General features: G+C 37.7%; 4 protein-coding genes, 1 long non-coding RNA gene, 1 other non-coding gene and 1 pseudogene across 9 annotated transcripts in view; 3 read left to right on the forward strand and 4 right to left on the reverse strand.

Moving 5' to 3' along the window:
- Positions 1–3,223: 3,223 nt before the first annotated feature.
- On the forward strand, positions 3,224–4,578 carry LOC148739319 (uncharacterized; annotated as a pseudogene).
- A 172-nt stretch (positions 4,579–4,750) lies between these two features.
- Positions 4,751–10,149, reverse strand: LOC148739320 (uncharacterized). Of its 2 annotated transcripts, none has more exons than XM_088751243.1 (2): positions 8,334–10,149; positions 4,751–5,433 (listed from the first exon to the last, which is right to left on the reverse strand). In XM_088751243.1, exons 1-2 carry the CDS (start codon positions 8,659–8,661, stop codon positions 5,213–5,215), a joined length of 549 nt encoding a protein of 182 aa, XP_088607369.1. In that variant the 5' UTR covers positions 8,662–10,149; the 3' UTR covers positions 4,751–5,212. The 2 variants fall into 2 exon arrangements, with proteins under 2 accessions (XP_088607369.1, XP_088607368.1); XM_088751242.1 differs by having other exon boundaries at positions 4,751–5,451.
- On the reverse strand, positions 7,604–8,249 carry LOC148739321 (uncharacterized). The gene is made up of 2 exons (XR_015997373.1): positions 7,762–8,249; positions 7,604–7,665 (listed from the first exon to the last, which is right to left on the reverse strand). It is a non-coding gene; the product is annotated as an uncharacterized LOC148739321 (long non-coding RNA).
- A 153-nt stretch (positions 10,150–10,302) lies between the features above and the next one.
- Positions 10,303–20,362, reverse strand: LOC111333099 (uncharacterized). Of its 2 annotated transcripts, XM_022938617.2 has the most exons (12): positions 20,177–20,359; positions 17,670–17,731; positions 16,835–16,891; positions 15,936–16,055; positions 15,288–15,374; positions 14,880–15,006; positions 13,303–13,343; positions 13,079–13,165; positions 12,146–12,234; positions 11,687–11,756; positions 11,330–11,375; positions 10,303–10,489 (listed from the first exon to the last, which is right to left on the reverse strand). In XM_022938617.2, the coding sequence occupies exons 1-12, from the start codon at positions 20,235–20,237 to the stop codon at positions 10,446–10,448; spliced, it is 891 nt and encodes a 296-aa protein (XP_022794352.2). In that variant the 5' UTR covers positions 20,238–20,359; the 3' UTR covers positions 10,303–10,445. The 2 variants fall into 2 exon arrangements, with proteins under 2 accessions (XP_022794352.2, XP_088607343.1); XM_088751217.1 differs by lacking the exons at positions 10,303–10,489; positions 11,330–11,375; positions 11,687–11,756; ... (1 more) ...; positions 13,079–13,165; positions 13,303–13,343 and adding an exon at positions 13,696–13,720 and having other exon boundaries at positions 14,813–15,006; positions 20,177–20,362.
- Trnai-gau (transfer RNA isoleucine (anticodon GAU)) lies at positions 16,596–16,668 on the forward strand. Its single transcript has one exon. It is a non-coding gene; the product is annotated as a tRNA-Ile (tRNA).
- Positions 20,363–21,158: 796 nt separating the features above from the next.
- LOC111333104 (BTB/POZ domain-containing protein kctd15) lies at positions 21,159–22,608 on the reverse strand. The gene has a single exon (XM_022938623.2). The coding sequence runs from the start codon at positions 22,513–22,515 to the stop codon at positions 21,841–21,843; it is 675 nt and encodes a 224-aa protein (XP_022794358.1). The 5' UTR covers positions 22,516–22,608; the 3' UTR covers positions 21,159–21,840.
- A 226-nt stretch (positions 22,609–22,834) lies between these two features.
- LOC111333090 (KICSTOR complex protein ITFG2-like) overlaps positions 22,835–23,292 on the forward strand; it is a 5,326-nt gene continuing 4,868 nt past the window's right edge. The window contains exon 1 of one of the 2 annotated variants that reach the window (XM_022938610.2): positions 22,835–23,198. In XM_022938610.2, the coding sequence (XP_022794345.2) occupies positions 22,905–23,198 (294 nt within the window). In that variant the 5' untranslated portion in view covers positions 22,835–22,904. The remainder of the gene's footprint in view (positions 23,199–23,292) is intronic. The other variant, XM_088751200.1, reaches the window with a different exon arrangement.

The raw sequence follows: 23,292 nt of genomic DNA on the forward strand, positions 1-23,292 counted from the left end.
ATCATGTATAACCGCCTCCCGGTTAGCTCAATTTGGTTAGAGCGCTGGATTGTGTTGTGAAGGAGGTCGAGGGTTCGAGACCCGGCCGGACTGATACTCATGGTCTTAAAATAAGCAAGGTGAATTTGCTATCTTTCTATAATCAAGAAATGGATAGATATTTTAGTCTTCTCGGATAAGGACGAATAAACCGTAGGCCCCGTCTCCTGGCAGGGTTAGGGTACGAAACGTTAATTTCCCACGCACTAGATTACTGTGTGGTGGATGTCCTCCCCTGGGTGGGATGGGTGGGTGTTGGCCCTAAAAAGCCCCTATAGGGAGTGGTCAAATTAACCTATGTATGTATGTATGTATGGATGGATGTATGTATGTATGTATGTATGGATGTATGTATGTATGTACCTGTAAATGCCTAAACATATTCTCAGCGCTGGAGAATTGAACTTAGAATGACACAGATGTAGACTAAAAACTGAAAGCTAATCTTATCGTTATAAGAATCGAAAACAAACGAGAGGAAAACAATATTATGAAATTATCCTTATAAAAACTTGTTTAAACCATTCGGTATAACTGTGGGAAATATGAAACCATGGGCCCCCATCACTGAGAGCCCTATTGCTACACTGAGCGTTTCAGAAAACGTGAATCTTGTACGATCTTTTGAATAACAACGCATGTCTACCGGTGATTTCATTTTGCTTTTAATGCTGCAGATCCTCAAATATTTACCACTTCGCAAAGATTCTTCATTTCTTGACAGTTTCATTATCAGAGTGCCGAGGCAGGTTGTAGACCCACTTTATATTTCTGTCGAGGAAAAGGGAAACGCCCTGGATTAGTTCAGAGAGACCGTTAAAGACCGATCAAAACGTAGCCATGAAACAGGCTTCCTTGTCAGTTTGTTTAGATCTTTTCGTTTATATCTGTTCTGGCTTGTTTTGTTTTTGTTTACGTCTTTTTTTCCATTTATCCTCTTTTAGCGTGGAGGAGGTGTAATACTAAAGTCTAATGATGCTCTATTTATGCACCTATCAATGGTTTGCACGATCATGGGGGGAGGGGGGCTATCCAGGGAAAAATGACCAAGAGGACCCAGAACTGGGTAGAGATTTTGACATTTTCGGGTGAAAACATTGCTAGGTAGATCACGACCGCCACACATCAATATCACAGATCGCGTAAGCCCTACAAATGTCATTGCGCGATCAACAAAATCAACTTTGAGCTGTGTTCAAACAAATCAACAATTATCAATGACATTTTTATAATCGAAACCACCACGGAGCGCTCGCTTAAATTTGAAATTTCTGCCATGATTTCAGACCCAAGTTCACTCCACTCAGTTCAATTGCGATCATCAATTATTTGAGCGTTATTTTAGAACAGAGCACCCGCTATGTTTGGGAAATCAAATAGAACCCTTCATTTTCTGTTGCGTTTGTCTCTTGGGAAAAAAACTCACCCGCCATGTTTTCATTTATGAGTGCGTTTAAACTATTGATATTTTATTGCTCAGATGTTTCCCTAGTATTTGTTAAATGGAAACAGGACTTCAGGTCGTCCGATTATTTATTATGGACTTGAAAGTTTTACTTTTATTATTTTTTTTCAGAACTCGTGAATAGAAAAAAAAACTCTTAATTGAAAAATTACTGACCGAATCGGACTTTGCTCGTCCCTTTCACAATAGTAGCTAAACATGTGCGATGGTCTTTTTCCTTCTGAACTAGCACGGTGACCTGTATATTTTTTTATGGCATAATCCTGGTGGACAAATAATCCCCTATAAATTAGAGAGAATGAAAAAAACTAATCAGAGTTGGGGGGGGGGGGGAAAGCATCAACGAGAGGAACGTTTGAGTCGGTGTCGTTTAAAATAGCTTGATTTTCCAGAAGCTATATACTCCAACAAAGTCAACTGCTGTTTTTAAACGTGTGATGCTACCGTAATAAGGAGCGACCCTTGAGGCAATACATTGTTATATTATCCTTAAAATCTTACTTGAGCCCAGTACAGCTCGCCTTTGAGCTAACCCACCGTGTTCCCTACCATTTAGTAACACAGTAGTTCTCGCTCATTAAAGCTTTCCTGACAGTCGGTCTTTGTAGACAACAGAAAATACTTCTCGCAAGTGCCTGAGTCTTTATAGACATTCCCAAAGTATTCTAGAAAATTCCGAAAGCGTACAACCGTCACAACTATTCTAGTATAATTACATCAGAAATTACATAACCTAGAATGAGGGTGTGAATGGGGTTAACCGACTAGCGACAAAGGGCGAAAAATACTACTGACTACCGACAAAACGAGAAAAAAAAATTACCCACTACCGACAGAAAAAGACATTAACCCACTACCAACATGGGCCGACATTATCTATATTTATTTTCAGAAAGATGAGATCAGAAAAGCATTTCGTATTTGTTCTTGTTTACGAAGTAACCACATTAACCAATTGACGTCCAGTGCGCCCGTATGCGCGCGTGTGGACCCACACTCTTTCTACGCCTTGTGACGTCATCACTATTAACCATGGAGTACGACTTTGAACACGTACTTGAACAGGTTGAAAATATCTTACAAACGATACCAGAATGATTGCAATTGAGTGAAGGAGATTGGAGAAATAGCCAAAAAACCATGTAACTTTGACCTGAAAATCTGCACGAAAATCTTGTTCCATTACCCACCTACCTTTCTGAGCATGTGCTTTGAAAATAAAGAGTAGTTTCCTAAAAAATCTCTACACCAAAATGAAGCCTACTAAATTTCCAGCAAGTGAGGGGAAACTTCAGGCTTCAGGCAAGGAGAGGGGAAAAAAAGGGCAGGAGAAAGAGAGAACCCAAAAACTCTCGAAATTTTGCTTTCTGCGCGTGCCCGAGGTTTTCAGGCCGCCATTTTGCATTTGGATCGAAAGGCCGTCGAGTGTACAAACTGTCAATGGGTTTGTGGTAAGTTTAAGCTTTTAAAACAACAACAGTGACCCGAAATATGCTCGACTAGCTTCAAAACACAGTTTTTCACAAAAGCTGCGGCTATTAATGGGTTAAAGGTAACTACAGAATTTCCCTGTCATTTTCTTACTTTTTTGCTGGAAGAGCGCGGGATCATTTTGCAGAACGTTTTCCGGAACTCGAGCCCACGAAACCTCCCGCTGTAACATTTCAACCTCGTTGTTCGTTGTTCAGTTTGCTCATACGGTTCATCCATATGTCAGCCATGAGTGGAATCATAAACGTGATAGTGAGTTTTTTCTGTAATGGCGAAGAAGTGGTAATCGAACGCCACCGTAGCCGGGTTCCGGTCGACAAAGATAAACGCACAAAAGTATTCGAATTTAAAAAAAACATCTGACAGAATTTTTGGGATTGAAAGAGCAATTAAGCTCTTTAGTTTGGAATTGGTGGTTTCTCGCTGAAGCTATTTCGCCCGGAAAAATCGTCCACGGCCAGGTGCGCCGACGGAACTTTGCTATAGTAACAGATGGGCAGGGCAACTAGAACTGCCAAATTTAATTTCTGATGAAGGTAGCAGTGAGCTCAACGGTAAGTCGTAGAACCCTCTATTTAGTCTGAATAGTTTTTAAATATGTCCAGTGGAGTGTGATCGTTGCATCACTGTAGTAGTTCTGTAGTTAGGTTGTAAGATTAAATATTTATGTTGTTCTCTACTCGTTCTATTTTTTCCATTTGCTGCTTTTCGTGAAAAGAAAATTTCTGTTTCAGAAACGAGCTAACCAATAAGAAAATGTCCCTTAGATATAATAATATTCGGTAAAGTGGTTTAAATATTAAGCTTCCATCTGTATTTTTGTGTAACGAATAACGCAACTTAACAGCAATAACTGTTTAGCCTGTAAATCGTTGTATTTGACTTCGGTGGTTAAAATACAAGAATTTTCTAGGTTGACAATCTGTAGTGTATCTCATTTATAATTGAAAGCAAATAATGCCATAGTCTATTGATTATAAACAGCCGCGTTAATGGCACTGGGCAGATTGAAGTTGAGAAGTTATCAAAATAGAAAATGCGCAGATATAAACAGCTAAAAATGAATCTTTTGGATAACCTGGCGTCAAACTACACAGTTTTCTGTAGAATTTACGAAAGGAAACTTCTTAAATCTTACGTGTCCAACCACTTTTGGAACCACCTTCACTGATGTATTTTGTGTTAGATCAAAATGATCAATTATAACTTTTGCAGCTTCTTTTCTCTGTGGGTTGAGGAATGGATTTAGAGATAACGCTTAGCATCCCCTGAGCCTGCTAAGATCTACAAACGAGAGTACTTAAAATAGGCCCTATTTCACATTTTAGTGCACATTACCCAAGAAGTTACAAACTGGACCGATCCGGAAACCCGGCGTCGTTCTGCTTAAGGCGCCGGATGCAGGTAATACATTTATGAGCAAGCAGAAGTTGATGAACGCTCCAGAAAAGAAAGACGACCGGTGGGAAGTGAGGGGAAAATGTAAATCTCGAGAAGAAGCGAGTGAGGACGAAATTTTGGCAAAGAGGATTATGATTGAGGGAGGTGACAAAAAGGAGGGTGTGGATGAGGTTAACGATTAGCGACAAAGGGCGAAAAATACTACCGACTACCGACAGAGATCGTAAATTTTAACTGACTACCGACGGACAAAGTGACTGAATTTTAACCGACAACCGACAAGTGGCTGCTACACATTTGCTCGTCTCTGGCTGCTACACATTTTCTAGTATAGTTAGTTATGAGGATTTGGCGTGAGATCAAAATAAATATGATTTCTTTTATCTGAAAATTAAGTTTGAGTACTCCCATTACCTGTTTCCTGGATGGTGTATAGACAAAATAAAGAGAATTTACATACTTTTGGGAATTAAAAGTTAACCAAGTTAACCAGGCTAGAAAAAAAAAAACAAAAATATATTCGTCAATCTCCGTCAAAATTTGTGACAGACGAATTTACCTAACGTCTATAGGGTCGATAGGAATCCTCAAAAGTTTTCTTAGTATAGTTAGTTGGAAAAGTCGGTACCGTATTTGCACGAATAAGCGCCCGGGTGCTCATTCAAATGGCGGCTAAAACAGAGGGGCGCTTACTGGGTTGAGGGCGCTTTATCGAGGGGGGCGCTTTTTATTCTCCAAGGGGCGCTTGTTTCACATTATGACCTAAGGAGAGGGTGCTTATTTGGGGTGGACACTTATTCGAGGAAATACGGTGACTCAAAGTACATTGTTCTGTTCCATCGGCTTTTTCTTCCTTTGACATAAGAGGAAGTCTGTGTGGTCTTCGTGTGTAACAGTAGCCTTTAATTCCTTCTGCTCGTTCTTTAAGTCACACTTTTCTTTCATCAGCTCGTCCAGTTCTATCTGAAGGACTTTCTCGGTGAAACCTCCTGGCTCACCAACAGCTTCTTGTCCACCTGATACTCCTCGTTCATCCGCTGGAAAGATGAAAGATACTGTGGCTCATAAGGATATCGAATGGTGTGATTTATCAAGATGTTATCATCTCGGCTCACTTATAGAACAAGATCTTGATTCAGTATGGGAGATTTCTTTTGTCAATGTGATAATGGAAGGTTGAACTGGACATCCCGCCTTATAAATCCAGTTTCCTGAATTCAAGCCGGCGAGAATATGGGAGGAAATTTCAAGTGGGATAGATGTCATCCACGCACTGACCATTTTTATCGTAAATACTTTTATTGAAGAGCACTTCCTTGAACGAATGCAATTTTTTTTTTATTGTTTGTCTAACCTGTTCTAAGCGAACGCCGGTGCGATAGCAGCGGCAGAGCGAAAACGCCATGATCTAACGCCAAATTCAAAAGCCATTAAGTGTAAAAGTTTACAAATTTTACCTCGAACCGATAGTCTTTAAAAAAAGTTAACCGTAAAATGGGATTACATTAGCAGTTAGCCCTAAAATGGCTAAAATTTTAACTGTTAGTCGTAAAAGCCATTGCCTCACTGAGACCCTCTGATTCGTTGTATCAAAATATTTGGCCAAAATGGTGAGGTTTATATACCGGTGAAAAGTGAGAGAATATAATGTTGAAACGTAAGTTTTTCTTGGCGGAATTGACCTAAGTGAATTACTTTCCATGATGAGGATTACGCTTGAGAACGCGAGACGACGTACTATTCTGGCTTTTCAAAATTCGCCAACCTTTTTTGATTAAGTTTGATCGCAGTCTCGTCATCCTTTGCGGACTTTAAAACGCAAGCTATACGTTCATCGGAGTAGTGGTACAACTACACGTAAAAAAACTTTCAATTTTCTCTACGATGGAAATCCTCTTTGTTTTCCACACTGTTTTCGTTTATCAGTTGTTGTCACCTATACATTTTAGGACTGTCTTTTTGCACTCCGGTTCTACCCCACAAAATCGCTTGATCGGAATACTCGAAAATTAATTTTTCCTCAGGCTACAATATTAACAAAAAAAACCGCGTTTTTTAACACCTCGTTGTGCGTATATACTGAGTTTGCGTGTCAGTTGACAGCACCTTTGACTAAAAATACGATATATATCGAGGCAAATACATAATGTAACCTTGTTCTTTGATTCTGATAGAGGATCTCATATGGCCAGTAGGGTCTCGTATATAATTTTTATCTTCACTTGTTGATAGAAGATGTGTTTGTCAAAAAAAAAAAAAAAAGTCCTTATCGATGATCAAGAATGTTAAGGTTCGGTGAATGGTTCGACCGATGCGATAGATTTTTTCAAATCATCTCAGCCGCATCTCATCTCGGCGGCCAGTTTTCTAGAAGCAAGAACACGCTCAGTCTGATTTTAAGAAGATGGTGGTGTAAATGTCTCAGGATCCCTATCACTTTTCAAAGTAGTTTTGATATCGTTGAGCGAGGTTATTCATTTGATGACAGAAACTGCTGTGCTGAGTCAGCAACAAGGGAAACATTTTAGGTGAGGATAAGGCTAGACTGCCCCCCATGTTTTTGACGCTGGCGGCCGGGAATCAAAATGCAAGGTCTGACTAAGAACCTATCCAAATTTTAGGTCTTTGACGAGTCTCTTGAAAAGGATGGACACTAAACATATCAGGCCAGCCAAGTACTATGCATAAACAACTAGAAATTAATAGAGACAGATAAACCACAATAACGATCTAGTTGTTAAAAACTTTTTAGCTTCAAAATTCGTAACGATGAGTTATCTTCCTTTGTCAACGAATAACACAATGATTTTATATCGGGAAACACTGTTTGACCCTCCCTTAAATGTTTTTTTGGATAAAAAGGCGAACTGAAAACAACTAAACTCACGAGGTAAGAATTAGTTGTTTTCCGTATGTCAAAAAAAAAAAGATCTTCTAGGTACGTCATACTTTTTTAATGATGCATAGTCCTCCTCTAGTCAAAAATGAAGGTGAAATATTTCTTTGCTTAATCGATTGGAAGTTTCTGGATGCTATCCCCCGCAATAGACTCTGATTCAAGAAGATGATAATTTTTTTTACCCATCACTTTGTGAGAAAATGATTTAACTAAACGTAGCCCTAGTGTCGCGTTCCCGATGCCGCAGACACGTGGTGTTGTGCACCGGAGTTCGCCAGTATAACCACAGTGTTGAACTTTAGACAAGCAGCAGCATCAAACTCTTTATTCACTTAAGCTGGCAGTCTTTGTACAGCACAGGCGGTAAAAACTATAGAACGGATACATGAAGGTTCGATATAAGGAAAACCGAAAGACTACGAAACTAGAAATGATAAAAATGAGGAATATTACAAGCGTAACTTACATCGGATCTTGACTCCGGGGTAGAGAACTCCTAAACTTCGTTCGGCTCCGAAATGCTTTCGCTACAGTGACTCCTCGCAACTGAGCTACTTGCTAATAGAAGGCGAATTAACTTCTTACACTTTGACGTACGGGAAATAGAAATGAACAGTGCTTTATGTAGCTAACTTTGAGCGGATATTCGCTAGTCACGGAACAGAAATCAAACAAAGCGTGCTAACAAATTAAATAGAAAGTCATTGAAAGTTTCTTAGTGTCTTTATGCTAAAAACGGAAGAGTTACATAAGTAAAAAAGATTAGAGTTCGTATCCGTAAACGTGACACCTACTAAAAAAAACTCTCTTATTGATGCGTCAATAATCTAGCTGCAAGTTTGAAAAACAAGAAAGTAAAATTGAGATTTTCGACTGCTTCCAAACCAATGGAAATCAGTGACAAAAAGAAAGTAAGAAAAAAAAAATTGGATTAACATAGCCCGCGTGAGATTGCAACTCATTGGTGTCAGTTACAACACTCAGCGCATCTTTCGTCACTCAAATCATTTGACAGCGGTAGAAAACTTTTCCACTCACCATTTGTCGGCGAAAGCTTGAGAAAACGTTCACAATTTACCCTGAGCTTCTCTTCTTTTTCTTCTTTCTCCTTGAGCATTGTGTTAATCTCTTCGTTCAGTCGCTTCCCTTTCACAGACAGCCTCTCAACTCTAGCCTGCAGACGAACATTTTCCCGTCGCAACTGAGTTACAAGACTCTGAGATTTTCCGCGGGCGTCTGATCCTTTACAAACGCTGACAGCCGATCCCATTCTGGTAAATTCTGCTGCGGATTCGTTTTCGCTTTTAGAAGAGAAACGAAGCGGTGGAAGCAGAAAATACGATGCTTTGCTTATCTCTACTACCATTTAAAGAGAGGTTGTTTTGCTTGACAGTTCCTGGTTACTTTGTTTCGTAAAACAAAGCTCTTCCGACGGTATAACAGAACGGCTGTTTCCAGTAATTCTTAGGTGCAGTACAAGCTGTCATTTTACCTCCAGCCGAGCGTCACACGGCGAGTTAGATATCGCGGTGAATTTTCAAATCTGTTTGATCCAGAGAGGTCACGTTTTTCCTTTGTTACCTCATACACGGAAGTATCTTTTTCAGAGTAACCAAAAAAGAGCTATCGATGAAGGAAAAAAAAGTGCAGCTAAATCACATCGCACATTGTGGAATTCGAATAATGCAAATTTACGTGGAGAGATGCTGAAAAGAAAGGAATTCATAGCTGCCATGAACGTAACGCAGAAATTTTGACTCGTGTCAATGACGAATTGCACGAAACGTCAAACAGGTTCTGATCAGATTTTTTCACCTTGCCAAGCCTCAAAATAATCAGACATTCGATTAATTTTTTTTTGTATCTCAGAAAAGGCGATGCTAGGCTTTTTCTTTTTTTCAGCCCGAAAAAACTTTTTTTTTTAATAGGTTAATACTGTAAAAGAGAAAAAAATTAATGAATAAAGATATATCTAATTACCAGGAGAGAAGGAAAAAATATTTTTCTGTTGTAACTGGCAAATAGGTAATTTTTGTGAAACGCACTTTCTTGCGCAGAGACCTGAAAATCAGGAACATCTGCATGGATGGACTCTGGGACAGATAGATGCATAGGAAGACGGATAAAATGTACGAAGGTAGCTTAATTAGTCTTATTTTAAGAGTCAAAACGTGTTGTTGTTTAAATTTTGTTTCTATCATAATTATTCCGTATATTAATATTATTATGAGAATCCTTTGAAAAAGCTGGGAAGAAATAGTGTAACATATATGAATCATTGATTTCTTGGGAGTGAAAGTAAATTAACTGCATTTCTTTAGCTATCAACGCGGAGGAGTTCTCAATGAATTGAATTCATCAAAAATTTCTCAAAATAAATTCACAATCAACTTTATGTTCATACATGTGCGGTCATTTCACTGAAGCTATTTTCGAAATGGCGCCACGAAGTATTTTTTGCCAATTTTTGGACAGTTTTCGAACACTTAGGCTACTCTGAAAACCCTTTGCACCCTAAACATCCAAATGGATATTCTCCATACTGTCCTCTTTACATTTTGTAAGGTGCCGACGAGGAGAATTTGTTTTACAGTCAGGGGCTTCTTCCAATCTACTACTGGGTCGTTTTCAAAATAGTGCTTAACGTCATACTTGTCGCGTTGGTTACCCCCTTGAACTTTGAACTTTTATAAATGCTTTTAACAAGGGGAGATAAAAATTATCTGCTTGCTCGTAATACTTCTCCGTGAAAGGAAGAAAACAAAACAAAAACTCTACTTCCCAACTACTGTTTCTACCAAAATGTTCGTCCAAACATTCCTCGTGTCGGACCTTCTGATTTAAAAAAAAAACAAAACAAAACAAAAAATCAGTCTTCCATGGTTGAGCGGAGAACGTATTCTACTTTGTACATATAAAGGAAAATACTGCTAGGCAAAGTGTGTAGTAACCAATGGAGGGTCGGAAGATATGGCTAACATTTACCAATCAAAGTCTGAGGTAAGACTTCGTTTTTCAAAGCTCTTTTATTTCTTGCACCAAATTAAATTCTCATTACACATTGCTTTGCCAGCACGACGTCTCCCATGAAAGCGGAATAGGTCACACAGCAAGGGAACTATGAAAACGCTACACCAGCACAGATTTCCTTCACAATTTTGGTTTCTTGGCAGACACGTAGTGCCATCTGTCAACTGTAAGCAGAAAAAAAAATTTACAAACACTAAAGTTAACTTCATTCGTTTATGTACGTTATAAAGCCTTATTGCGATTGAGTGTCACAAAAATCAAAACCAAAGTTATCCCAGCGACCAATCAAAACAAAGCAAACTGTTTGAAGCGCGGGAAAACGCGCATGACGTTTGAAAAACGTGTTTTAAGTTTTGCATCTGATTGGTGGAGAGGTTGGCGCGAGATTTCTCAACCAGTCACAGAGAAATAACGCAAAAATAAAGCAATCCAAGATTTCTTTCGACACTCTGATACTCTTTCATGTGCGTATTCGAGTCGATAGGTTGATGTTAGATTGCTGTTACGTTGAACGCGGTGGATTTCGAAGTAAAGCTTGTGCATTGCTTGCGTTTGGTTTCGCTTGTTCTCACACTGAGTTTAAAGGCATTAACAACATTCGCGTTTCCCACAAAGGGTTTAAATTTTTCCTGAGATACTCAGATTTTTCGAACTAAACTGAGCCCTTACCGAAAGAAACGAGCACTTCCTTAAAAAAATGGGGTTTTCCTTTCAAAATGTTATCAGTGATAATTCACGTTTGGATTATGAACTGAATCAAACAAAATTGTGGCGTGTTATGGGCAGGACACTTTTAAACTCTCACATTTCCTCTTTTCATTCAAGCCTGAAGAAAAGCTGTGGGAGGGGTGGGTGGGGGTGGAGGGTAACCGTACGAGGGAGTGGTAGTCAATTCGAGAAGAGCAGGATCACTCTCCTAGTCCGGCGCTTCATACTACAGAACTGGGACAAGCACCTACTGGATTGGTTCCTTGGTTAGAGTAAAGACTACCTTTTCAACCTACCTTCTTGGGCTGGGTCGATGGGTTTTGGTTCAACAGGTTTAGCCGCCTAAACGATGTGAAAAAAAATTATATTCTGAATGTTCAAGGACTTTATGCACGTAATATAGGCTCCTCTGTAACCGTTGTTTGGTTTCGTAACGCCCACGTTGTATGAAGAGACCAAACAACGCATGCTCACTACCTGCAATAAAACCTCGTTCCCATATGTTAGCAAAACATCTCACCGATCGGAGCAGTAATAGGGACACGATGATTGAAACAGGCGCCAAAGTCTCAAATTTTGAAAATAAAATTGTCTGCAAAGGCTCAAAGCTACATCATAATCACTGGTTTACTTTCAAATTAATTTACACTCACGTGATTAAGAATACCAGCTGCTTCCCCTGCAGACATCTTGTACGGCGATTTATCAACTGTGACATTTTTGCTAACAGAGAAAAGGAAACAATTATTTGGAAAACCTGATCTCTATATATTGCCCGAAGAATTAACAAAAACATTACGACAACGGCTAAAGAACTGTAGAACTCCCTGGCAAATAAAGGAAAGCTGCAAATAGGCATCAACAGTGGAAAAACTGAGGAAAACTACCGCGAACTTTCGATTATTTTACAAAATTACATTCAAGTTTTTGTTTGTACACTTGACGCGCCAAGAGCGGAGCCCCTTTACCACTAAAATGAGGAGCTAAATCTAAACACCTCCATATTCGCCGAACGCTAGTGACTTATTTGTTGAGAAATTCAGTCAGGTTCAATACAAAAGGCGCGATAAGAAATCTCTCTAAAAAAAAAAAAATGGAATAGCTTTTCTCACCAAGCAAGGCCTTCATCATTTTCCACCTCTTTGAGAACCAGCTTTCTCCAACATTCGTGCGTTTCACTGATGATCTTCGTAGCAAATTCCTAAATAATTCAATACCATAATAGTGACTTAGACAATCCGTTCTTAGCCCTGTTTGACGTGTAAATAACAAAACCCTCTAGTTTGGGAAACAAACCTTCTTTGATCATCCAAACAACACTTAACACAGTCATGTGTTGTTATCTACCCCAACATTGTAACAAATATTTTTAGTAAGCAGCATAGTGTAAAGCAAAATGTTTTTCGTCTTGTCACAAGCGACGAGCCACACATAGAGACTCTACGGTGAACAAGGCATAGTGTATCGGTAAGTAACTTCTCCTTACATATCAAAACTTTATCCAGACAAATGGTATCGAGAACATACAAACTGAACAGCTCCTGAATGCCCAGTACAGTAAATATCTCTATCATATTGATAAGCTCTGTAAGCGAGCTTTACGTTATGGTTACACCAGCAAATACACACCCATAATGGATGTAATTAAAATGAAAGACAGGCTTCTTTGGGACGAGATAACCTCTGACAGTGCAAATCCATTACATGAACTTTTACCAGCTCAGAGAGCTGGGAGCCTCAGGAAAAGAGGACATAATTACATCCTGCCTCTAGTTAGAACCGAACGTTTTAAACGTTGCTTTTTTAATAGATGTCTCTTCGAATTTGTGTAGCCACTTAGTCTTGTATATACATAATGAATTGATATAGGTAGGAAATTGTAAGTCCAGACGTTTTGTCTCTGGACGTGTTTCTTTTATTTTTTCCAAGTCAATAAAGATCTTATCTTATCTTATCTTGATGCGACAAAATTCTCCTTACCAATTTATAAGGTGGTGAGTAACAAACAGAAGGGAGAACTTAAATTTGTATCAAATAAGTTGTACCTTGTTCTTTGCTTCCCCGTTGAAAGCAAACTGATTTTCACCACTACCAGCCGGAATTTTATAGATCTTGAACCACTCAACTGTGGCCTACAAAACAACACAACTGATCCTTAACACTGCTATTGTTAATCTAAAGCTAAACATGTTAACAACACATCATGCATCATTAACAGAATCTTAGTCTCCATCTTCATTGTGAATTTGAAATACCCCTCACACAATACCTCAAGAAGTCCTGGCATGTGTTTTTTAATGTCATCAACATCTGTAGAAAAAGTCGTATCGTGAAACTTGTAAAACTTTGTACACCAAAAAACATTGGAGGGAATGAGTATCAGGTATGAGAAAACTAACCTTCTGACATTGAAACAAACCTAGCTTTTAGGTTTGTTTCAACTCGTTTGAGGTACAGCCACACCTCCATTATCTGGACCTCGATTATCCAGATTTCTCGATTATATGGACTTTTTCTCCGGTCCCAATTTTTCATGGATATTTATTAGTCATGATCAAGATCTGTAGCCATATTCTTTTTTAAACTACAGCATTGAAAAGTAATGTAAAGGTGATGTTCTTCTTTAAGATAAACTGACTTACCTCAACATTTTAGGCCAATGCAAAAACATTTTGCATTAATTTTGACTGTTCATACACACATGCAGAGGTATTCACGTAGGACAGTGAAGACCATATCTTTTTCAGAACAATTTGTAAATGTTTCAGGATTAAATGTCGCTTTCTTAATTTAACCAGTTTTTGTTCCCCGGTAATATTAACATTCTCGATTATCCAGACCCTGTTTATCTGGACTATTTCGTCTAGTCCCAATGAGTCCAGATAATTGAGGTTTGACTGTTATGTGATAATACTTTAAAGAACTGGTATCGATGCATGCTGTATTTCCTTGAATAAGTACCCAGGCACTTATTGAAAATTTCAACTAAAAGGTATTTTAAAGGAGGGCACTTAATCAAGCCCAAAAATTAAAGAGACAGAAAACATACACAGAGGAACTCTGCAAGCACATGGAGACAGAAATAACTGGAATGGAAAAGAAACTATTCTTCTTTATTGATTCCACTGTGGTTGAAGGTTAAAAGTTATAAATATATTGGCCATAGGAACAGGTGTTTTTTTGTATCTCTACTACCTTGAGAAAGAGAGGTGGGTGCTCATTTGACATTTTGGAATAGGGGTGAGGGAATATTTGGGGGAGGGCTTATTCAGTGGAGGTTGGTTATTTGAGCATGGGCACTTATTCAAGGAAATACAGTATTTTACAAAAGACAAAGCTGGGAATATTCTTCAGACTTAAAAAAACGGTAAACAATACACACACTAATGAGGTCAGTTGGTTTGTGATTTTGTACTGTGGATGCGTGTCCGGTAACTTTATTATGATTCATTTGGTCACAACACAATTTATCTGTTCAATTCAAATCAAAGAATTCAAGGTTTTCTGAGTCTAATTATTATAGTAATTATAATTCATTTCAAAACATAAACAACAACAAACAGAAATGCATACACTATGTAACCACAGCTGTGTGCTATAAACAAAATGGCCATGGCATAATGTTCCATACATACTTGGTACAAAAATACCTATTCCTTGACTGTGATTTTGACCATAAATCTTGTTGCTTGGTTCAGAGAAGGTGCTTACAACACACATTAGGAGTTTTACTGACCATTATACTGTTTCAACTTATCTCTTAGGTTTTGAAACAGAACTGGGAAGGTAGAAGCCCTGAATGTATTAAACTTCTGACAATAAAATTTTCACAGGAAGCTATCTTACCATTCATGTCTTTTGCAAGAGGATCATTCACATCAATGCAGAGTATTTTCCAATCGGTCTCACCCTCGTCAATCAATGCAACAGTCCCCAAAACTTTTACTTGCTTGACATCTCCTTGCTTGGCAATCTGTACGTTAATAATTTAACCATATTGAGAAATGATCAAAGACTGAAAAGTGCTTAAAAGTCTGTTCTGTTATGTAAAACAGATTATACCAAAATTTAACAAATTAACAAAAGTTTCTACACAAATCACATTCCATATAAATAAAACACACAAACAAACATACAGACTTTTCTACAAAAACCAAAATTACTATTAACAGTTATGTACTAAACAGAGCTTTTAATTCATGGTGCTTGCCATCATTAAGCAATACACAAAATTTAGTAAACTATTAAACTCACCATGGTACCAATTTCACAGGCATCTATTGGGTCATTATCCCCCATGCATTCTGTGTTGGGATCTTTGTGCTTTGGATCCTCCCATGTCTAAAATAATAGCATAAAAATATAATGATATTACCACAAATCACAATACTTTCCCAAATCCAACCCTAATCATCATTTTTTCATTCTATTTCCAGGATCTTTATCCTTCATATAATTAATTATTTTCACAAATCACTCTCTGGCAGTTTACAAGCAGTGATCAGAAGTGATCTGCTATTTCCCCCAGAAGTGTGCCCAATCTTGGCACGAAAATGAAAGATCTTTCAAGATCTTCCAAATTGTTCTTCAAAACAAAAATTCGGAAGATTTTCACGGATTTTTCAAATATCTTTGACGAGATCCTCAAGAATATCCTCGAAGGTCGTCAAGAAGAACTTTAAGGATCCTATAGGATCTTCAAAGACTCTCAGTTGGGTAGATTCAACTTGACCCAAGTAGAATCTTTTTCTACAGCAATATCTGGTCAGATGGTAACCATAGTGGGTGAGCATACCAGTATAAGTAAACTGCTATCTGTGGGCCAATAAAAATGCTTCATGCAATAATTTGCAGTTTTTCATAACTACCTAGGAACTCAGAAGCTATCTAAAATAAGCATACCTGAGGGAGTGCTCCATAGTTCCATATGTAACCATGATATGGGAAGCAGTTATGAACAAATCTGAGTTTCCCCTTTTTGCAATCTTGTTTGATAGGATTCAGAGCTTCCTTTGTTGAAATCTATTTTTGATTGACACAAACAAATCATCACTCTCGAATGATATATCTCAAAACTACATGAAAATTGCATATCACTCAATTACAGATTTTTAAAGTCAATTTTCAAAGTTTAGATTCACTGATAAGAAGCTCAGCATGCTCTAGTTGGATTGCACATGCATATTATTAACTGGTACATCATCTCTACCAAATGCATCATCTAATTCAATTAAAATCAATATAACTTAACCCCTTGACCACTAAGAGTGATTAACTTCTTATTTCACCTTACAATAACACCGTTTAATCAAACTTTAAAGTCACGAGAATAAACTAAATGATTGCAAATCACAAAGGCTCCCGATTGTCATTCAAATTCTCCTTGTCAGCACTTTAGGAAATGTATAAAGAACAGTTATGGAGAATATGCATACTGACATAAGGGTGTCAACAGTTACACAACTAAGCCGTAAAATAATTAAATTTTAATTGGTTGAATACCTGAGAACTCTCCGATCCTAACGACTGTCCTTTATCTCAGCAACAAATGTGCTCCCAGTTAGCTTGTTACCTCAGTTGGTAGAGCACTGCATTGATACTGCAAAGGTCATGGGTTCGAATCCCATACAGGCCTGAATTTTTTTCAGGTCTTAGTTCCACCACTACATTAGTAGGGTTTTATTACTGTGAGGATCACTTTGATCTCGTACAAATGTGTTTCAGTGAGGTCGAACAATGCAATCCTGTGTATACACTGTAATAAAATTTAAAATTGCCGACTCGTAAAATAAAAAACAAACCTCCATTTTGGCATTTGTCCATCTTGGAACTTCAACTACCATGTTATAGATTGCATTCTAAACAGAGAAAAGAAAAATATAAAATAACAGATAAGTGCCAATCCCCAGCATATGTAAAATTTGTAAAATTTTTAATAAATACATTTGTAATGTTCTCACTAAGTGTTGGCTGCTGGCTAAAACTCCGGCTGCCTAGATTTCCGAGCTTCCTGCTTATTGTAAAAAAAATTTGTACAAGTTGTTGCTTGTGAACACTAAACTGCCATGAAAATCAAAAAACAAGTCACTTCTTCGAAAAATTTCATGAACAGACAACTTTCTTGAAAGCCAGTTCTGCATTCTTCTAGTTGGTTGAGCACTGCTAAATGTTACCTGAACTGTATTTATCTAACCAACCAACTGCAAAATTGCGCTGCATAATTATACCTCCCTCCAAAATAATGTATATAAAATAGCATTTCAAAGCCTCTAATACCATTCTGTGGGTGGGGGGGGGGGAGGGGCATGCCCAGGGGCTCCCTGAAAGAAACTCTCTCCAATTGTCAGCTGTCTACACCATGCAGCTAGCCATCTACGCCCTGACTTATCGAGGACCCTTTTTCAGTGCATTAAATTACACATTACATGTCTACAAAAATCACAAAGCATGGCAGAGGCACTTTAATTTGCAGAATAAATATTTCTTAAGAGTAAAAATGAGTTCTAATGTGGATAAATTTAGTCTAATTCCCTGCAACTTGGTATATATCATCACGCCACTACGAGGACACTACATGATAATCTAAACTTCCACAGTCGTAAAAAATGCTGCTTTTACTTTTTTGATTGCACTTACATCTTTATCTGCAAATAGCGGAATGTCATGGAAGGGAGATATTGCTTGGCCACTTTTGTCCTCTGAAAATTTCAAATGGAGTTATCAGTACGTGTTTTGTAATCACTGTGGCTTCTGCGTAAAGTCACTGTGGCAGGTATCCCACATTCATTGACTAGTAGTTACTCTTCTTTCTGAGAAGAGTTCACCCATTCACTCCCAAAATCTCATTAGTTATTCTCTTTACAGTCTGCCAAACAATTCTTTTGATGTTGGTACGAAAATTTAATTTTGGACATCTTTATTCTCATTGATTGTCTGCTTGATATTGTATGAATAATATGAGGAGAAATTCTTCCTTGGTCACTCATGGGAGTCAGAGGGTTCAAAACTGACATTTCTATTACTTGATTGATAGATAATGACCCTTACTATCCGACTACACTTCATAGAGTACAAATAATGCTATGGGTGAGTACAAATATCACCCGGTATTTGTACTCCAGAGACCTGGTTAGACAGGTTTTCTTGCATTGCACAAGCCAAGAATTGGATTGAAGTTAGGAAAAAATGGCAGACAATTTAAATCCTATTTCTGATGACAAAGAGTTGGAATGGCTGGCAAATATAGACCCAGGTTTCTCAGATGAATCAAACAAAGAAAAGCAGTTAGACAACCATTTATTGAAGAAAATAGAAACTGCAACACAACAGCATGCCAATTCCATTCCGCTTCACACATTTCTGTCATGCACTCCCTGTAAATAAATATCTGTGAAATTCACACACACTGAAATAACAATTTGGCATGTTGGATAATAAATAACTTATTAGACGTTTTGCTGTGTAGTAAATGTTTCGTTGAGAAAAGTATATAATTAGATATGAGTCATAATTGATTGACAATTAATTTCCCTTTTCATTAAGTTCATGATACACTTGGGATTACTAACTTCGTAAGATCGCACAACGTGTTCAAAGTTCATTTAGAAGGAATCGTTCTGTGCTAAATTGTTCTCTCACTGACCAGCGTTTCATATGATTTTGCCAACCGGATGCCCAATTGAACTGCCACCCCGTGTTTACGAGCGATTAGGAATAATCTGCTGGATATCATCACAGAAGTAAGTGGTTGATGATATGCGATTAATCACTGTAGTTTGTTTATGTTGTAGTTTGCCCTGTAGTTTGCCCTATCTAATATTATGCAACATTTTTCTTAATAGATCGAATAAAACCAGAAATCATTTATACGATTTGCATCATCCAGTGGATTAATAAGCCCCTTTTTCTCCCTGGATCATTACCGCTGAGTATTTATACTCATTATTTGTATTTTTACTCATCCTACAGGCTCGTCAAAATACCAAAAACTTGTAAAAGTACTCAGCAATACTACACAACAAAAATGTCTTATAAGATATATTAAGCCTGCAGGGTTTCCATTTGAGTCACTGAGCAAAAAAGATTTTAACCCTTCTCTTTAACTTCCCATTGCTTCTCATTTAAAAAATATAAAATAATTGTTTGATTCATAAACCACTTGGTAAAAACTACTGTCTATCAGAACATCAAATAAGAAATATTTTTGTTAAAAATTAAAAAAAAAAAAAAAAAAAAATATTTTAAAAATGCTTGTTTAACCATGTAGCAAGTAGTAAAAATTGTACCTAAATTTCTAACTGGAGCATAACTTTCAAAATGAATAAGATGCTATGGAGGATTGACTAGATAGCAGAGTCAAATTTGCTTTCTCTTTAGAGGAGCTTAGAAGATAGGGATTGAAACATTAAATTTAAGCTTGGTATAGCACCATTTTTCTTCCCATTTGTGATCTGTTTCAATCCCTTCCATTCTTTTCCATTCCTGTCCCCTCTTAATTTTTCATTGCCCTTTCGACATGATTCATTTTATCACCAAACATAAACAAACATTTCACAAAATCTGACCCAAGAATGTCTCCATTTAGCTCATAAAAAATGATTAGAAACTTCAAGTGGAGGCACTGCCCAGTTACTTCACAAAAAAGCTTGGGTGATTACCTGTTCTGCTCTGAACCCAAGTTCTCAGAAGTTCGTTAAGCACCCCACCCCGGTCACTCCCATATCACATTATCTGAAAACTGACACCGTACCACTTTCTCGAATTCAAAGGTCGTTCCTATTTTGAAGGTGACAAAGAATCTGCATAGACACATATTTTTCCTCTTTGCACTCCGAAATTGATTAATTAAACTTCAGAGCCAAAAATGTGCCCCATAAACAAGCCCAAAATTTTACAACTAAACTTAATTAAACACGAATAAAATAAATACTGCATGTTAGCTTCAAAAAGTGTGATCGAATTAATATTTACAGCGACTCGATCTCCACCAAATACCAGTCATCACATTCTGTTAGATTTTCAGTATTGAGTATCACTACGTTTATTGCCACAAGTCGAGTCAATTCCAATTCAATCGATTTTCTCTAAAGAGAACATGAAGTGCATCGAGATCCATACACTTTTCAGGTTTAGCGAATACTTACGAAAATACATTCTGTATTCCAAGGAATTTGGAGCTCCGCTATCGTGGGTTGAATAAGCCATAGTCCTTCTGATTAAATACGAAAAACACAGTGTTCGTCCACAAGAATTCGATCTGTAGTTTCGCAACCCAACGCGAGCTAACGAGGTAAGGTGGCAAAAGGAAGAAATCAGTACACGAGCCATATGTAAAAACCCGTTATGATATAAGAGACATTTTTATTGGTTTAGGAAAAAATAAGCCGCCACATGATTGGTGAATCTATTTCACCTCGTTCCATCCGATCAAACGTGGAGTTTCCAGGAAACTAAAGGCCATGTGGTTATTCGCTTTAAAACTGCAGGGGATCTCGAAATAACGCTTTAGTGCCTTTTTTTTTTTTTTATTAACCGGAAATATTTTCTTCGTTTTTGTTTATCTTCCTTTTTGAACTGTTTTTCTTTTGCGTTTTTGAGTGACGTTTAGGGTGTAGGGTGAGGTTGCGTGACTATAACGCGTGACAGTAGCTGTATGGTACTTTGTACTAAAGTACGTTGTAAAATAAAACCCAAGGGATCCTTCATAGTTTGCACATAATCCTTCAACTACCGTGAGTGACAAAGTCAGAATTTCTCCTTACATTATCAATACAATACCTTACAGACAAGAAGAGAGAATTTCAAAATATATATAAAGCAAGGAGATGATCAGGTAATCCAATAATATACGAAATTCTCGGAACTAACATTGTGATAATTGTATAGCAGGCGGTAAGGAAAATTTCTAATGAGATCTAGGGAGTGAAGGGTTTCACTGAGTACAGGTTCATTTTGCAATTATGGGGGAAGAAGAATTTGAAACCTGTCACAATTTTTGAAATCATATGAGATTTCCATGTCAACGCAAGCAGGCCTTTGTTGACAGAAAAGATATCTTCGACTACTGATAATTGAGAGCTATCATATTTTCACAAAACAGCGAGTGAAAGAACACAAAAGCAAGGCAAACATCATAAAATCAGTTTAATGTTTAACCTAGAAATTATGAAAATGTTGCTACTAATTAATAAAAACAGCTGAAAGAATGGCGGTAAAAAGTTTGAATAAGTATCACAATAATGCCAATGAAATCACTTTTTTAAATGCTTCTAAAACAAAATATTGCTATATGATTTGCATTTTCAGTTGTGTAAACACTTTTTCATAAAAACATTTTGATATTATAAAATTAATGGTATTTACGTAATTGCCTCCACTTTATGAAGTGGGAAAAATAGGTCAGGTGACAAGGGTTTAAAAAGAAAGATTCTCTCTTGTAATGACATTTGTTATCAAAGTGTTGCAGGTCATTAAGGAAACAGCAAAGCAAAGGGATTTTTGGAAAATGAACATTTTCTCCACTCTGCAAACTCTAGCACTCTACAGAAGCCTTTCAAGTAAAACTCTGCACAGACTCCACTTACAAATGGCTCCTGGATAGAAGATAAAAGTAAATAAAATATTAGGTGGAGGAAAAAACAGGGGAAGGGAAGTAGAAAGTTAAGAGTACCCTGAGGGGGAGGGGAGTGAGGGCATGACCAAAGTTCCTTCCCTTCATACCCTCCCTCAACCTTAACTGAGAACTTATCCCTGACAACTTTGATCATTATACAGTTTCCATTATATTAACTAACTGTGGAGGCAAGCGTTACAGTTTATTTTTTCTGACAAAAATATATTCCTGAAATTGAGTTCCTTCCATTTCACCATCGTTGCCACCTCCGTTGCAACCCTCTAAGACAAACCCATGACCATAAAGAAGGTCAAAGGCATCGGCTTTTGTAAGCTCCGCACCCCCGGCTCTCCAGGGAACTCGATAATCCCTCACATATCCCCTTGCGGGGAGTAGTGTTAAGACAAGTTCAGAAGGTTTGATATATCCTTGAAAAACCTCTTTGACGAAATCTTCCCGGCCGCTCAACATCAACTGATTTCGATATCTGTCCACTGAAACGATAATAGTTCCTTGGCCTTCACTGAGTTGCATATTTTTCCGGCGATCTTCTCGGAAGATTTGAAGTGCTTCAATCAAGTCGCCGACTTGATAGAAGTCAGCTTCGGCACTCAGTTGATCAAATTCGTCGAATGACTGGGGAAGGCACAGCTCTGACGTACGTAAAAAGTTCAAAATGTGGCGAAAGAGTGCTCCATCTCTGTCTATAAAATAGTTCCCTCTAGTATCCTTAGCAATACATTGTCGTCCGCTGAACATGGCGCCTAACATAGAGTTTGGATCGCGCGTCAAAGTGTCCAAAGTCGTTGTATAAACATAACCTCCAACGTTTAAATTCAGAATTGAGGGAAATATTTTTTCTTCTGCCATGATTAGAACGTAAAGTGGCAAAAAGCTTCCATATAACGAGGAAAATTATTCTTTCCGGACGACTATAACGATGGAGTTCACTTCCGAGTGTAATGGCGCGAAATACGCTTTCTTCTAGAGTGGTGAGGGGGGTTGCAAAAAAAACCAAATATTTTCATGAATATTTGGTATCAAATGAATAAGATTTCTATATCAAGAATCAGCTATCGTTCAAAATTTTTAATAGAAAATTCTTCGCTCATAGAGGCCTACTAACTTTTCCTAAGCAAGTTCAACCACAAATTACCATAACTACCCCTCCCTACAAAGTAACACTTTTGATCACTGTTTTCGACCGTAGTAATTTATCGTAAACATGGCGGTCGAATGAAAGGTATTCGTTACAACTCATGAATACATGCAAGAGATCTGTCTCGTTCGTCGAGAATTTACAGCTCGAAATTTCCGACAATTTGAACAACGAAGCTTTGGTGCTAGCCGATGTCGACAATGATGGTGATAGTGAACTCGTAGTCGGACAAATCAATGGCGAATTGTTGATTTTCAAAGGAAGTTCTGTGAAACCTTACAGATCATGCCGTAATCTGGGTATGATAACTTGTGTTGGAGTCGGAGATTTGTGGAATCGACGTGAAAACTACCTCTTCTGTATAACAGTGGAAGGATGGTGTCATATATTCTTTGTAAGTCACAAAACCTTGTTGATCGCCAATAATACTTATATGTGCGCAAGCTAGCTAGTGCTTTAAAGAAATTGAGGAAAATATAAACTTTGGA

This window comes from Stylophora pistillata, chromosome 2, assembly GCF_964205215.1.
Source record: "Stylophora pistillata chromosome 2, jaStyPist1.2, whole genome shotgun sequence".
NCBI classification, from domain to species: Eukaryota; Metazoa; Cnidaria; class Anthozoa; order Scleractinia; family Pocilloporidae; genus Stylophora; species Stylophora pistillata.